This window comes from Urocampus carinirostris, chromosome 19 (genome assembly GCF_059441175.1).
Source record: "Urocampus carinirostris isolate Australia breed hairy pipefish chromosome 19, RoL_Ucar_1.0, whole genome shotgun sequence".
Lineage (NCBI taxonomy): Eukaryota > Metazoa > Chordata > Actinopteri > Syngnathiformes > Syngnathidae > Urocampus > Urocampus carinirostris.
This window is the reverse complement of record NC_142367.1, coordinates 27500501-27512874: the sequence shown is the minus strand read 5'-3', so window position 1 is coordinate 27512874 and position 12374 is coordinate 27500501. Positions and strand designations below refer to the sequence as shown.

Sequence of the window (12374 nt, the reverse complement as noted above, 5' to 3'; positions counted from 1 at the left end):
GGTACACACAATTGTCTGGAAAATACGGTACTATGATTCTTAATTTTAAATCAAAACATCTTTGTTTTAAAATTTAGATATTCAGTCAGAGCGCAATATGGAAGCCATAATTCAGTTGTTAAAACGAAGATATCATCAATAAATTCTACATGTTTTTTAAATTTGAGCGCAGTATACTTTTTAGGATGATCTAAATTGATTTGATGCAACTGTGCAAAGTCCGTTTTTATTTCAATGTTTTTTTTTTCAAATGACATGATTATAAAAAAGTAAACGGCTCCTAAAAGTAAAAACTAAAAATCATTTAAAATATTATAAAGGCTATTTAAAAATGACACCTTTTTTGAATGGAAATTTCGTTTGAATTTGAATTGAATTGTGGCACTCTTGGGCTGCCGTAGCTCAGGACTGAATTGAGCTAAGCCACCCACTTGTTAAAGGTACATTGTCCTATTTGACCACTAGATGGCACTGTATTGTAAAATGCGAACGAAACCATTGTCAAATGAGTACCCCGTAGTAGCATGGTGCCAGAGAATTAATTATTTTGTACCATTCGGAGGAACTGTCCCTTTAATGTCAACACGTTTGCATTTGATGGTTCAGTCATTGTATTGGCCCAAGCGTTGTATATGATATTTGCAGTACACTCATTTCTCCGCTGAGGCAAATAGCGACGCTGTAGGCAGCTTCCGTGTTTAAAAATACACAAAGAAGACGTACACTTTTATAATTGTTTGAAAGAGTGTTTCAGTATTTTGAAATCAAGCGGTGTTTCTGGTAAGCGTTTGTCCTCCATAAAGTCATTTGTATTTTTTATTTATTTGCCATCCTATAAAATAATTGGTGTCATTGTTGATGATTTTATTGGATCTTGATTTAGGTCGTAAATCGAACGAACACTTCAAAAGGAAATGTTTGCCGTTAAATGTCAAGTTCTGGGTTTCGGAACCGGACACACTTTGTTTCGTCTAAAATAGGGGTGTCGAACATACGGCCCACAAGGAGGTTTAATCGGGCCTACAGGATAATTCAAAAGTTGAAAAAAATGCTCCAACGACATGGAATTCACATTTGTAACAGGATGCAATTCACAGATTGTCCACTAGGGGGCAGAGTGATCAGTATCTACTACCAGAGGCGTGTTCAGGAGAGTGAGCGATTGCTATCGCGAGCTATCGCTAGCTTCTGAACGGCCAGTGATTATTGAGCGCTCGCGTGCCCGAGTAATCACGGGAGAAAGACCGCTTACTTTGATTTCCAACATGGCGTCGACAGTGCAGAAGATGGAGGATCTCACCCTGACGAGTGCTGTTGGCGATGTAATATATCGTCTTACATTGCCTGGTAATGTTTGTGAACAATGCAAGACAGGTATGACCCTTCCACTGCGTTTAGGATAACCTTAACTGTGTCAATATGCGAACTGTCGCTCATATCAGCCAACTCGCTCAAAGCAAGCTGTAGAACGAAATCCATTGTACTGTCGTCGGCCATTTTGGATCAGTAAGGCAATCACAGCGAGCGATTACAAAACGTTCAGCAGTGCGCGGCAAGCGATTATCAAGAGACTACATGTCTGATCACTCTCCTGAACACGCCTCAGGGTACCCCAAATGAACAGGCCTGGCTGCTAGAATTTTGTGCATGTTTGGAGCAACCTACCTTTGTGAACTAATTTTCTCAGTAATGACTATTGTTAGGAATTAAACTATTAAAAATTTAGTGTTTACCAAACTGTTCAAATTCGTTATCTGACTCCATTAACCAAACACAAACTTCATTCTCCTAACAATGCATGCCCGTTTCTTTATGGAAAAATGAACAGGAATAGCCGACATTTTCACATGGAGGCAGATTTATTTTTTTAAAGTATTTAAATGAATTCCATCAAATTAGCCGAATTATTGTCGAATTAGTCTTCGGTGAGCCTCCCTCTCACGATCTCTCGTCTCTCTTCTTCTGTCTTCCGTCTTTTCCACACGCTGGGGCATTGGCTCCTCCCCCATGGGGCGGGTCAGGTGCCAGCTTCACCACCTCCTCGCCAAAAGGCGCCGCCACGTCTAAAAAACTCACAACAAGAAAGCTTATCAGCCAAACAATGTCTCCTTTCCCGCGTCACAGGCGTCAGCCCTTGTCCCCGTTCTTGCTGTTTTTCTGTAAACATCATTCTTGTCTAGGCTACAATGACCTCGCCCCACAGCTCAGCCAATTAATATCTTTTGTCAAGTCATTTTTATTTGTGACGCCCTTAATCACAAAGAGTCTCAAAGGGCTGCACAGGTTATTGCACAGACTATTATTTCAGACTATGATGACACCATTCCCGGATCTGGAACCAACATGAGGGCAAGGAAAAACTCAAAAACCTCAACATGAGGAAAATGAAGAAACCTTGAGAAGGGACCACACATCTGGTAATCCCCCTGTATTTGTATTTAAATGTAATTTGTATTTGATTGTAAAAAAATCCCTTATAGTCAAATAAATCAAATATAAAATCCTTAAAGGGAAAGGAAAACCTTAAAAACCTCATCGTGAGAAAAACGCATAAAATATAGTTAAACTTGAAAACAACTGAAACGGACGGTGTGCCTCCAATTTTTTTTTTCATGAAAATAAGTCTGCCTCGTGTCAAAAAACACTGCTCTATACAAAGTCTAAGGACAATGTAGTGTGCCCTGAAACAAAACGCTGGTTAACTTGAAAGTAGCTCATATCATTTGAACAGATTTTGAATTCCAACTCGTCATTTTGTATGAAACGTTTCCTGCAGCATTGTTCCGCCACAAGTGAGGAGGAGGATGGACGAGAAACTTTTCCCGGAGATCACACTTCTCGATCTGCCCATCAGTCCATCCTTCCGTGCGATTGAGGTAAATGCAAACCCCAGCCAATGTTCCTCTGCGTGTGTGCGCAATTGCGCACTACCCAGAGCTTTTCCGCGCACAAGAAAATCTAGCCAGCTCACAAAAATCAGGGTTCCAAATTGCTCATTAAGAAGCCAATTCAGTCAAAGTGACAGTGCACGAAGGTCAAAATACACGGGTTCCCCTGACGCTGGGCGGCAGTAGCTCAGGAGGTAGAGCGCTCGTCTTGGGATCAAGGGATCCCAGTTCGAATCCCGGCTCGTCCGTGTTACATGTCGAGGTGTCCTTGGGTAAGACACTGAACCCCTAATACCTCCAATAAGCAGGTTAGCGCCTTACATGGCTGCAAGGCCGCTATTGGGAAATGTGGAACACATTGTAAAGCGCTTTAGGAAGTCATTGACTTGAAAAGCGCAATAGAAATGCAGATCATTTCATTTCAAATACAGTATTTTGAAGTCAAGGTTGAAGTTGAGTAACGTCAGTAGAGTTTTTTGAGAGCCGGCTTCTTCGGCTTGGCTCACTAAAAAGGACCGGCTCTTTCGGGTCCCAAACGGCTCTTCGGGTTGTTTTTGCTTCTTTATTCCCTACACGAGCAAATAGGATGTAAAATTCTGCACAAAATGACTTAAAGGAAGGGGGGAAATAGAACAAAATGGAAAAAAATACCAAAATGAAAAAGTAGTGAAAAGCTGAGAAAAAAAGAAACAAAATGAGGAGGAAAAAAAGAGCAGGAAAAAAAGCCAGAAGCAAATAAAGGGAAAAAAGGTAATAGAGAACAAAAAAGCAAGAAAAAAGTAACAGCTCGGAAAAAATAAACACAATGAGATTTATTTTAAAAAGGAATTTAAAAAAAAGAAAAAACAGGGAAATAGAGGAAAAAGTTTGTGTTGCATTCAAATAATTTCCAATGATATCAAGTTAATCTTGTTGCCAACATTGTACTTCCACTAATAAAAGTAATTAAATACTGTTGTGTATCGTGCAACCGACTCAATAAGAACCCCAAAATGTTAATATTATGCGACAAAAGATACCAGGAATAAAAGAAATGGAAATCTTGAGAAATAATTGTAAAAACAAATGACGTTTGTAGTCAATTCATTCAAAAGTGAAAAATAATTTTGCATTGCCGAAAACTCAGCAAAATGTAACACGATGTCAAGCTTTGGACATGTTTGATCATGATTTATTTGCCACACTTGGGATTGCTGTTGCTCACTATTGTTTCAAGCGTTGCTCACCGACTTTGTGTCAACGCTCAGACTCGGGGAAAATGACAGGGAACATTGACCAATGTTCCAACTTGAATGCATATTTTTCTCCTTTCTCATTGCAGACGGAGACCATACCGGACTTTACCGATGACTCTTTAGATTGTTCATCGCAGAACCTAATGAACTTCACGATGGACATAACGAATTCTGATCTGCTGGCACTTGACACCTGGGACACAAAAGGCACCGTTCAGTGTCGTCCCGAACGCATTGCGGAGTCCGAGAACCCGAATTCGGAGCCCGTTTTACCTGAATCTCTAGAGAGCGTCCCTCCAAAACCAGAAGAGAAGCCCATCTCCGATGATAAAAGTGTCTCCTTGTTGAGTGGACTTCCGGAACAAGATCCAGAGTCTAAAGCCAATCGCACCACAGACGTCCGGTCGGCAGAATCGAGCCTGGTCTCCCGTCACTGCAACACTTTTGACGCCGAACCGGCGCCAAACATCGCCGTCACTCTATCGGAGACCGGTTTGTCCGGGAGTCGGCACAACACCTTCGAGGCGAGTCCTCCTTGGCTATCGAGGACCTACGACCCGGCTGAAACGTTTATCTTTGACCCCACCGTGGAGCAAAGACCTTTTATCGCTTCCACACCCCTGCCCCGCTGCAAAACGGTGGATTTCTGTGCCAGGACAGACGGCAAATTGCCGGGACCTGAGGAACAGCCAAACCTCTGTTCCGAACCAGAAGCCCGGGTGACGGCTGTCGCGACATCGGACGTCTGCCCTTCAAAAACGCTTCCGTCTCAAGCGCCCGCAAAATCGCTCTTGCCTTTCTTGAAACGGTCGCATTTGACGTCGCTTCCCAGGCGCAGCGAGAAACCGTCTTCGGGTTCCAGCTCCACGCAACGGAAGACACTTGCACAGGTAATGAAAATTTGAGTTTCTCGCCGGCACGGGTGGAAGTGGAAAAGTTGACGTCTGGAAATTGCTGAAATCGGTGGTCGTGATTAGAATAGAATAGAATCTAACTTTATTGTCATTGTTACAACATGGGTTGAATATATTGTGACAACGAAATTGGACGTGGCACTCCAGGTCCACGTTTTACAGTGAGGATAAAGAGAACAAAGAAAACGTTTGTACTGTCCTTGTTGCATGCTTTGTTTTCCTCCGGAGGGGGGTGTATGAGGGGGTGAGGGACAGACAGAGATGTCTGGATCCAACTAGATGTTTGATCTTACTGTACGCACGGTCCAGTGTTTTTTCCCCCGGTTGCTCAGTCCACGTATTGAATGAATTTGGGAAGTACAGTCCTTAAGCATGCCCGATTAAAGTCGCCGGCGATGATAAAAGCTCCGTCGGGGTGTGCGAGCTGCTGTTTATTGATAGCAGCGGGCTGGGGATTTAGCGCTATGCTAACGTTAGCATCCGGTGGAACGTAAACGGCAACCACAATGACCACAGTTAGATCTCTCGGTAGATAGAAGGATCTACACGATACTGCCAGAAACTCTATATCGAGTGAGCAGTGTGTATCAATGATTCGGCTGTTATTGCAGCGCATAGTCCCCCACCCGTTTTTACCGGAGTCTCCGTCTCGGTCGTGCCGGTGAAGCGTGCGTCCTGCTGGTTGGACTGTGGCGTCGGGGAAGCCAAGGCTCCGTGATGACAAAAATATTGCAATTTCGGACAAAGCTGTTGGTAACGATCCGTTAAGGCTACAAACAATGTACCGTAATTTCCACACTATAATTCGCATTGGACTACAAGATGCACCCTCCCAATATTTCTTTTGTCACGTTTTTCGAGTCAATTCCCATTTTTTTGTGACGCCCTTCATCCGGAAATGTCTCAAAGGACCGCACGGGCCTCAATGACACCATCCCCTGTACTGAAACCGACACGCAGGCGAGGAAACTCTCAAAACCTCAACATGAGGAATGAAGAAACCTTGAGAAGTCTCAACCGTGACCCTTATAAAGTCGTCATAAACCTAAAAAGTATCAAGAAGTCCCGTCAGCTTGCTTAACTATACAGATCCATTCTAAGCTAAGATGTGCTAACAATTAAAACAAGAGTACATTCAAGTCATTGCAATATGTTTGCTACTCTCACACAATGTTTGAAAATGAAGCGATGTCAAATATTTCACTGTACTACCTCATATGCAGATCATTAGTTTTGGAGCGATCGTCGTTGGGCGTCGATCCAAAAAATACGCAGAGAGGAGATGTGGCAAAAAGGGAACGCGCTTTATTGCATTCGGGACACATTCAAAGTTCTAGATGTTCAACATTGGCTTTTCAGTGATCTCAAAGTTAAGATATCTCGTGAAGGTCGTCCGCCCCGGCTCCCTCAATCAGCTTGTGACCTCTTGCAACAACGTCATCCCACGACCTCCACCAGATGCCTACATACTGATCATGAGTTGTTATCCACATTCCACAACATTAGTATATAAAAAGAAGAAAATACTACTTAAAATAAAAAAAGAATGATGTGCTTTGTTTTAATTTTTTACAGCGCTATCTTCAACCGCTTTGTTTAACAAATTAAGTTTTTAAATGGAGTGTGCTACCTCATGAGCGGTCAATTGGTATATAAAAATCTACTGCCACCTACTGATCTGGATGACTATTTTTGCGGTCTAAGAAGCAGACCACTGACGTGTGGGAGAGCTATAAATTGGCTAACGGTCGAAAAAAAATTAGGCAAGGACTTGTTATGTTTTTAACCAGCTGCAGCGGGGAGAATAGCAGAGAAGACAAGCAACTGACTCGTCCACACTCACTCACTCTAGCCCCCCTCCCCCCGTCTGCCTCTGTGTTTTATTGAAAATGCAAGACACGGAAAAGTACTGGTATGTTGAGACAAAGACAAACGACCAACCCCATGGAAAAGCACTGACACCTTTAAACAAAGACTGGAAGTCTAAGAGAATGCCAATAGGAGCATCAACTGATTAGAAATACACACTTTGAGCAAATGCGGTTAAGCCTACTTTAACCTATTGCAGTTCCTTGTCTGAAGATGGCAAAAATACTGAATAATGGCCGGATTTTTTTGTAAAGATAAAATTGGGCAAATTCCAGCGGCACACTGGTTGAAAAACACTGGTCTAAGTGGTTGTGCTTCTTTTGTTTCCCTTTTAGCGACAATTAACCACTATAGGACACTCCTAAACTATGTTTCCCAAAGGTAAAACGGTTACCGTACGCAGTACGTTTCATTGTAGCGATGCGTTTCCAATTTTAGCCACTGTATTTGTCAGTGTGCGTATATAAGGCACCGTTTTAAATTTCCGGGAAATTTGGGGTTTTATAGTTACGCCTTATAGCCCGTAAAATGCGATACGAGCTAAAATCTCGTTCACTGCTAGCAAATTTAAACGGTGTAAACGGTGCGGCCGTTTTGGGGATCAACAATGACTTTTCGTCTTTTCGTTTCTGTTTTTTGGGTCTTTTTAGACGACAGCATTGTCCAGTGCAGCTAGTCTGCATCCGACAACATCGGGTAAGACGTTGAATTCTTGCGATTGATGCTTTGTTGCGCCGGTGTCATTTCCCCGTTTTCCGCGACACCAGCCACCAGGCCGAAGACGGGGGTGGAGAAGCCCCCGTTCGGTGGACCGAGATCAGGTCGGGCTTCCGTTGCAGGTAATAAAGGTAATGACTCAAGATTAAACTTGGTTTTATGGATGTCCTCTTTCATTTTTTTCTCCTTAGCGGCCACTGCTTCAGTCCACATTCCCCAGTCAAGGAAGCGTGACTTGAGCAGGGATGCAAAGTTGGAAGCAAAGAAGAGCAAGACTGGTAAAAATGGGAAATAGGACATCAATATGACGTTGTCATTTTTCTCAAACTTGGAAATGGGATTAGCTCATGTGCGGCCCCTTCTCGAGGTTTCTTCATTTCCTCAAGCTGAGGTTTTTGAGTTTTTCCTTGCCATCGTGTAGGTTTTAGATCAGGGGATGGTTGCAGTTGATAGTCTGTGGTGCACAGGCGGCCCGCGGGCCAGATTAGGCCCGCTATGGGATTGAATCCAGCCCGCGAGACAACACTCAGAGAAGCGCAAGAGAAAAACAAGCTGCAGGTTGCAGGTTGAAAAATGGCAACTTGATGTTGCCAAAGCCAGGTGCCTCGAACAAAGACACTCTACTTGTATTTCTCTCAATCTCTCTTTTTATGAGCTTATGATTGATGCCCACCTCATATTCTGTTTTGTCCTGTCTCTTTCCGACGCCTGCCTGGCTGATACGAAGGAGAAGGATGATTTGGGATGGGTCAGCGGACCGGCGTCTGACCTGCAGCATGTCAACCCCTGCATTTACCGGCTGGCAGAGACGGGAGGCAGCGTCGTGGCCGTCATAGACTTTCTGGACTGGTTTGCAGGCTGGGGGCGTCGTTGATGTCATGCACTTTCCGGACATTTTCATTATCTTACCTTATGTTTACTATTATGTGTACAGTAATGCTAATTGTAATTCACCCTGGTCAATCCTGGAAGGGGGATTACCACATGTGAGGTCCTTTCTCAAGGTTTCTCTTTTCTCCTCACACTGAGGTTTTTGAGTTGTTCCTTGCCCGCATGCTGGTTTAAGATCAGGTCATTGTGTCATTTTGTAACTGTAATCCTGTGCAGTCCTTTGAGACATTTTTGTGATTAAGGGCTATATAAATTGACTTGACTTGACTTGACAATTTGACTTCACCCCTTTTCTCCCACGCTCTGTCTCTTTCACTCTCTGTGTCTCTCTTTTTCTCTTCCTTTGTTGCTCTTTGTCTCTTTCTCTTTGTGTCTTTTAACCTTATTCTGCTCTAACTTCCTTTTTTTCCTTTTCTCTGTTTTCTCTTTCTCCATTCCTACCCTTCTTTTCTCTCCTTCTGTCTTTCTATTTCTCTTTGGATTTCTTCCTCTCCCTTTCTTTTCCCCCTTTCACGACTTTTTATCTCTCTCTCTCTTTCTTTTTCCTGCCCTCTCTCCTTTTCCCTCCCTCTTTCTCTTATTTCTTTGTCTCTCTTTTTCTTTCTCTTGAATCTCCTCGTCCGGCCCCCGACAGAATGTTTGTTCTATCGTGTGGCCCCCGAGTTCAAATGACTTTGACAACCCTGCTGTAGTGTGTATAGGCTTTTGAGACTACTTGTCGCAAATGAATGTGACTTCGAATCTCAATATTGTTGACCGTATCCTTCCGTGTGACACAGGTGAAAAAAGAAATTTTCCCTACTTTGCTCCCCGACTAGGCTTCTCTTAAAAATGGTGCGTCGCTTAGAGGAGTTAGGCAGAATTTCTTACTCTCCGCCACCATCTACTGGCTTGAAGTCACGATTGCACCCTCATTCATGATGTGCGTGCTTTTCTTTGAATCGCTCGAAAAAAAAACATTTTGGGGGTGGTTGGTGTTTGGACGAGGAGCAGGCCAATTCTTACTTTCACCACTTTCATGCTACACGAGCGAATGTAAAGGAAAAAACAAACCGGCGGGAAGAGCTTGCAGTCACTCACCAGCTCTCCCCTGAGCCCCCTGTCTTGGAACCTAATATGTTCGTACAGCTGCTTGAAATCCTTAAATGCTTGAAATTGAATGTTGTGTTTTCTAGGGTTACAGTGCTTGAATTTGGGTGAAGTGCTTGTAAATGCGCGAATAGGTTGCCATGTTGTTTAACAAATCTGACATTCTGACTTCCGTGACACCAGTTTATTTGAGCGCGTCTAAGAAATGCAAACGCATCATGAGGTGACTGGGCCTTCAATGATGACGCAAGCCAGGAGATGGCAGCATAGAGCAACAAAGTTCTAAATTCTGTACAGCTCCTTTAATTTCAAGAAGAATCGGCTTCCTTGGCTATCACCACCAACCTTAAGTACATTTTTAGTTCCGGTGTGATTAATAATAGTAATGATAATGACAATTGATCTTTTATTCTTCATAACTATATAGTAATGTATTATTCTTTTAGAATGGTACCGGAGAAGTGGCCAAATTGGCTTTGAAACTCCTTTTAAAAGTGCTTGAATTTGGCCTTGCATCAAATTGATGAGCCCTTTAAACAGTGTTTTTGAATGGATCAAACTATAAGGGACCCATTTCCATCTCACAAGTTTGTATTATGTTCCATGTTACCTTCAGGTGCCGCAGGTAATGGCGTGGCCAAGCTTGGAGGCCTCAAGCCACAAGTGAATCTCCGTCAAGTGGAAAAAGGCTCAGGTAAGTCAGACGAGTGCTTGGTTCTGACTTCTAAAGGCAGTTGTGTGTTGGTACTGTAAGGTTTTAACATGTATTAGCCTGAAATCTGACTCCGAAGACACTTCACGTGTCTTGTCTAAACCCTTCCAGTTGGTGTATAAAATAGTATGTAACTTCAGTACTGAAAAGACAAATGTAGTGAATGAAAATAAATGTGTAATAAGTACATTAATGTGTCACATCTAAGTCAGTAAGGTCATATTTAAAGCCCCAATGTGTAATATTCGACCACTAGATGGCACTGTGTTGTCTTGTAGAAGCAAGGGCCATTGATGCGCGGGGGGGATACCGGACATGCATGGCGCCAGAAATTTTTTGACCTATAATTGTTTTCCTGAAAATGAACATGGGTATGATGGTTCACATATTTTGTCTAGTGTTCAACTTTTTTTTTTTTTTTAAACTGGATGGAAGTTGGAGACACACTGTGCCTTTAAACACTAAAGGCTGGGAATATTTCAAGTGGATAATCTTCAGGAAATTTATATCAATCCCTTTTTTTGCAGCTTGCACTAAATGCGCATCAATGGAACAACAGCTTCAACATCAAATTGCAGAAAACCAGAGACTGAAAGAAGGTACGTCCGTCTTTGCGATCCATTTCAAAAGTGAAGAAAAACGCATCGGTGTATTTTATACATCTTGTTCCAGAGAACCAACGGCTGAAAGAAAAAATACTGCAAAAACCATTGGACTGATTTCCCTGTAAATGTTCTGTAGTTTGTAAAAGAAATAAAAATGTATTCATTTCAGTGATCGCCTATTTGAATATATTACCCAAATCTCTGAAGAGAATTAGCATTGTCTTGTGATTACAATGTCCAGGACATTATTTACAATATGAGATGCAGCACTCCAGGACAAACGTGTTATATAGGCATGGGTTGGTTAGAAGAGCTAGAATTTCCTGTGGTGTGTCATATTTGTCCATTAAATGGCACTGTATTGTCTAAGTCATGGAAAAGCAAATGAACACAGCGTAGCAGCAAGATCCCAGACAAACGTGGGGGTGTGACTACTCAGATTCTGCTATGTAAAAGTAATGCAAATTTCACCACATCATTGGGAAGATAGTTTATGTATTTTTGCCAATCATTCAAATTTGGATTTTTGTACCATTAGGAGGCTCTCTATAATACTGTTGAGAATAAATGCTACACTACCATGATTATTTCAATAATAATATTTGCGTTTGGACAGGATAGTGTCGACCAGGGGTCTCAAACTTCATTCACTTGGGGGCGCCAGAGCTAAGGTTTAGGTGAGGTCGGGCCTAAAGGATTTTATACATTTGACTATAAAGGATTTTATACGATTGACTACAAGTTACACATATTCAGTTTAATGCAATGAAGATATTCACTGACTGCTTTGGTTCAGTGTACAAAAACAGGTCAGAGCAGGCTGTTCGAAATGCATCATATTTTGTCTAGGAATTTCGATAACGGGACTCATGGATTTGCTGACGCAGAGCGACAGGCGCTGTCGTGGAAGAGCCATACCTCAAGGCGCGCAAACAACTGATTGGCACGCCCATGGGAGGAGCCGGCACGCCATAATGCGAGGAGACGTGAGCCAATAAGAGAAAGCCAATAACGGAAAGAGGCTTCCTGCACACTCCTACATGACTTCAGCGGTCTCCTGTATACACTTAGTTCTGCTGTTTGAAATAATAAAATCCGCCCCCGTGTGGAAATGTCGGCCTTCATGGTCATATTTCTCAAGAAACGAGCGCGCATAATTGTTGGAGGAATGTAGGTCGTATTTGGTTAATGGAGTAAGATAACTAATTCAAACAATTTGGTAACCGGTACATTTTGATAGTTGAATTCCAACAGGCCAAACGAGTGAATCTCGGAAAATGAGAATCCAAGAAATGTTCACTGACTTCTATCTGGAATATTCCCTGGAAGATCCCAACTGTTTTCCCAGGGGCAGGGGCGGGAACCCTTTTGACGCAAAAAGCCATAAATCAAAGTAAATTTTTTTGGGGGGGAGAGAGCCACACCATATATCAGAAGACTGCAAACAAAATCGC

At 42.6% G+C, this 12374-nt stretch overlaps 1 protein-coding gene across 1 annotated transcript; it reads left to right on the top strand.

The window, feature by feature from the left end:
• Nucleotides 1-1160: 1160 nt before the first annotated feature.
• LOC148347892 (uncharacterized) lies at nt 1161-5249 on the top strand. Its single transcript, XM_088323902.1, has 3 exons — nt 1161-1374; nt 2777-2876; nt 4210-5249. Exons 1-3 carry the CDS (start codon nt 1364-1366, stop codon nt 5026-5028), a joined length of 930 nt encoding a protein of 309 aa, XP_088180028.1. The 5' UTR covers nt 1161-1363; the 3' UTR covers nt 5029-5249.
• Nucleotides 5250-12374: the final 7125 nt, after the last annotated feature.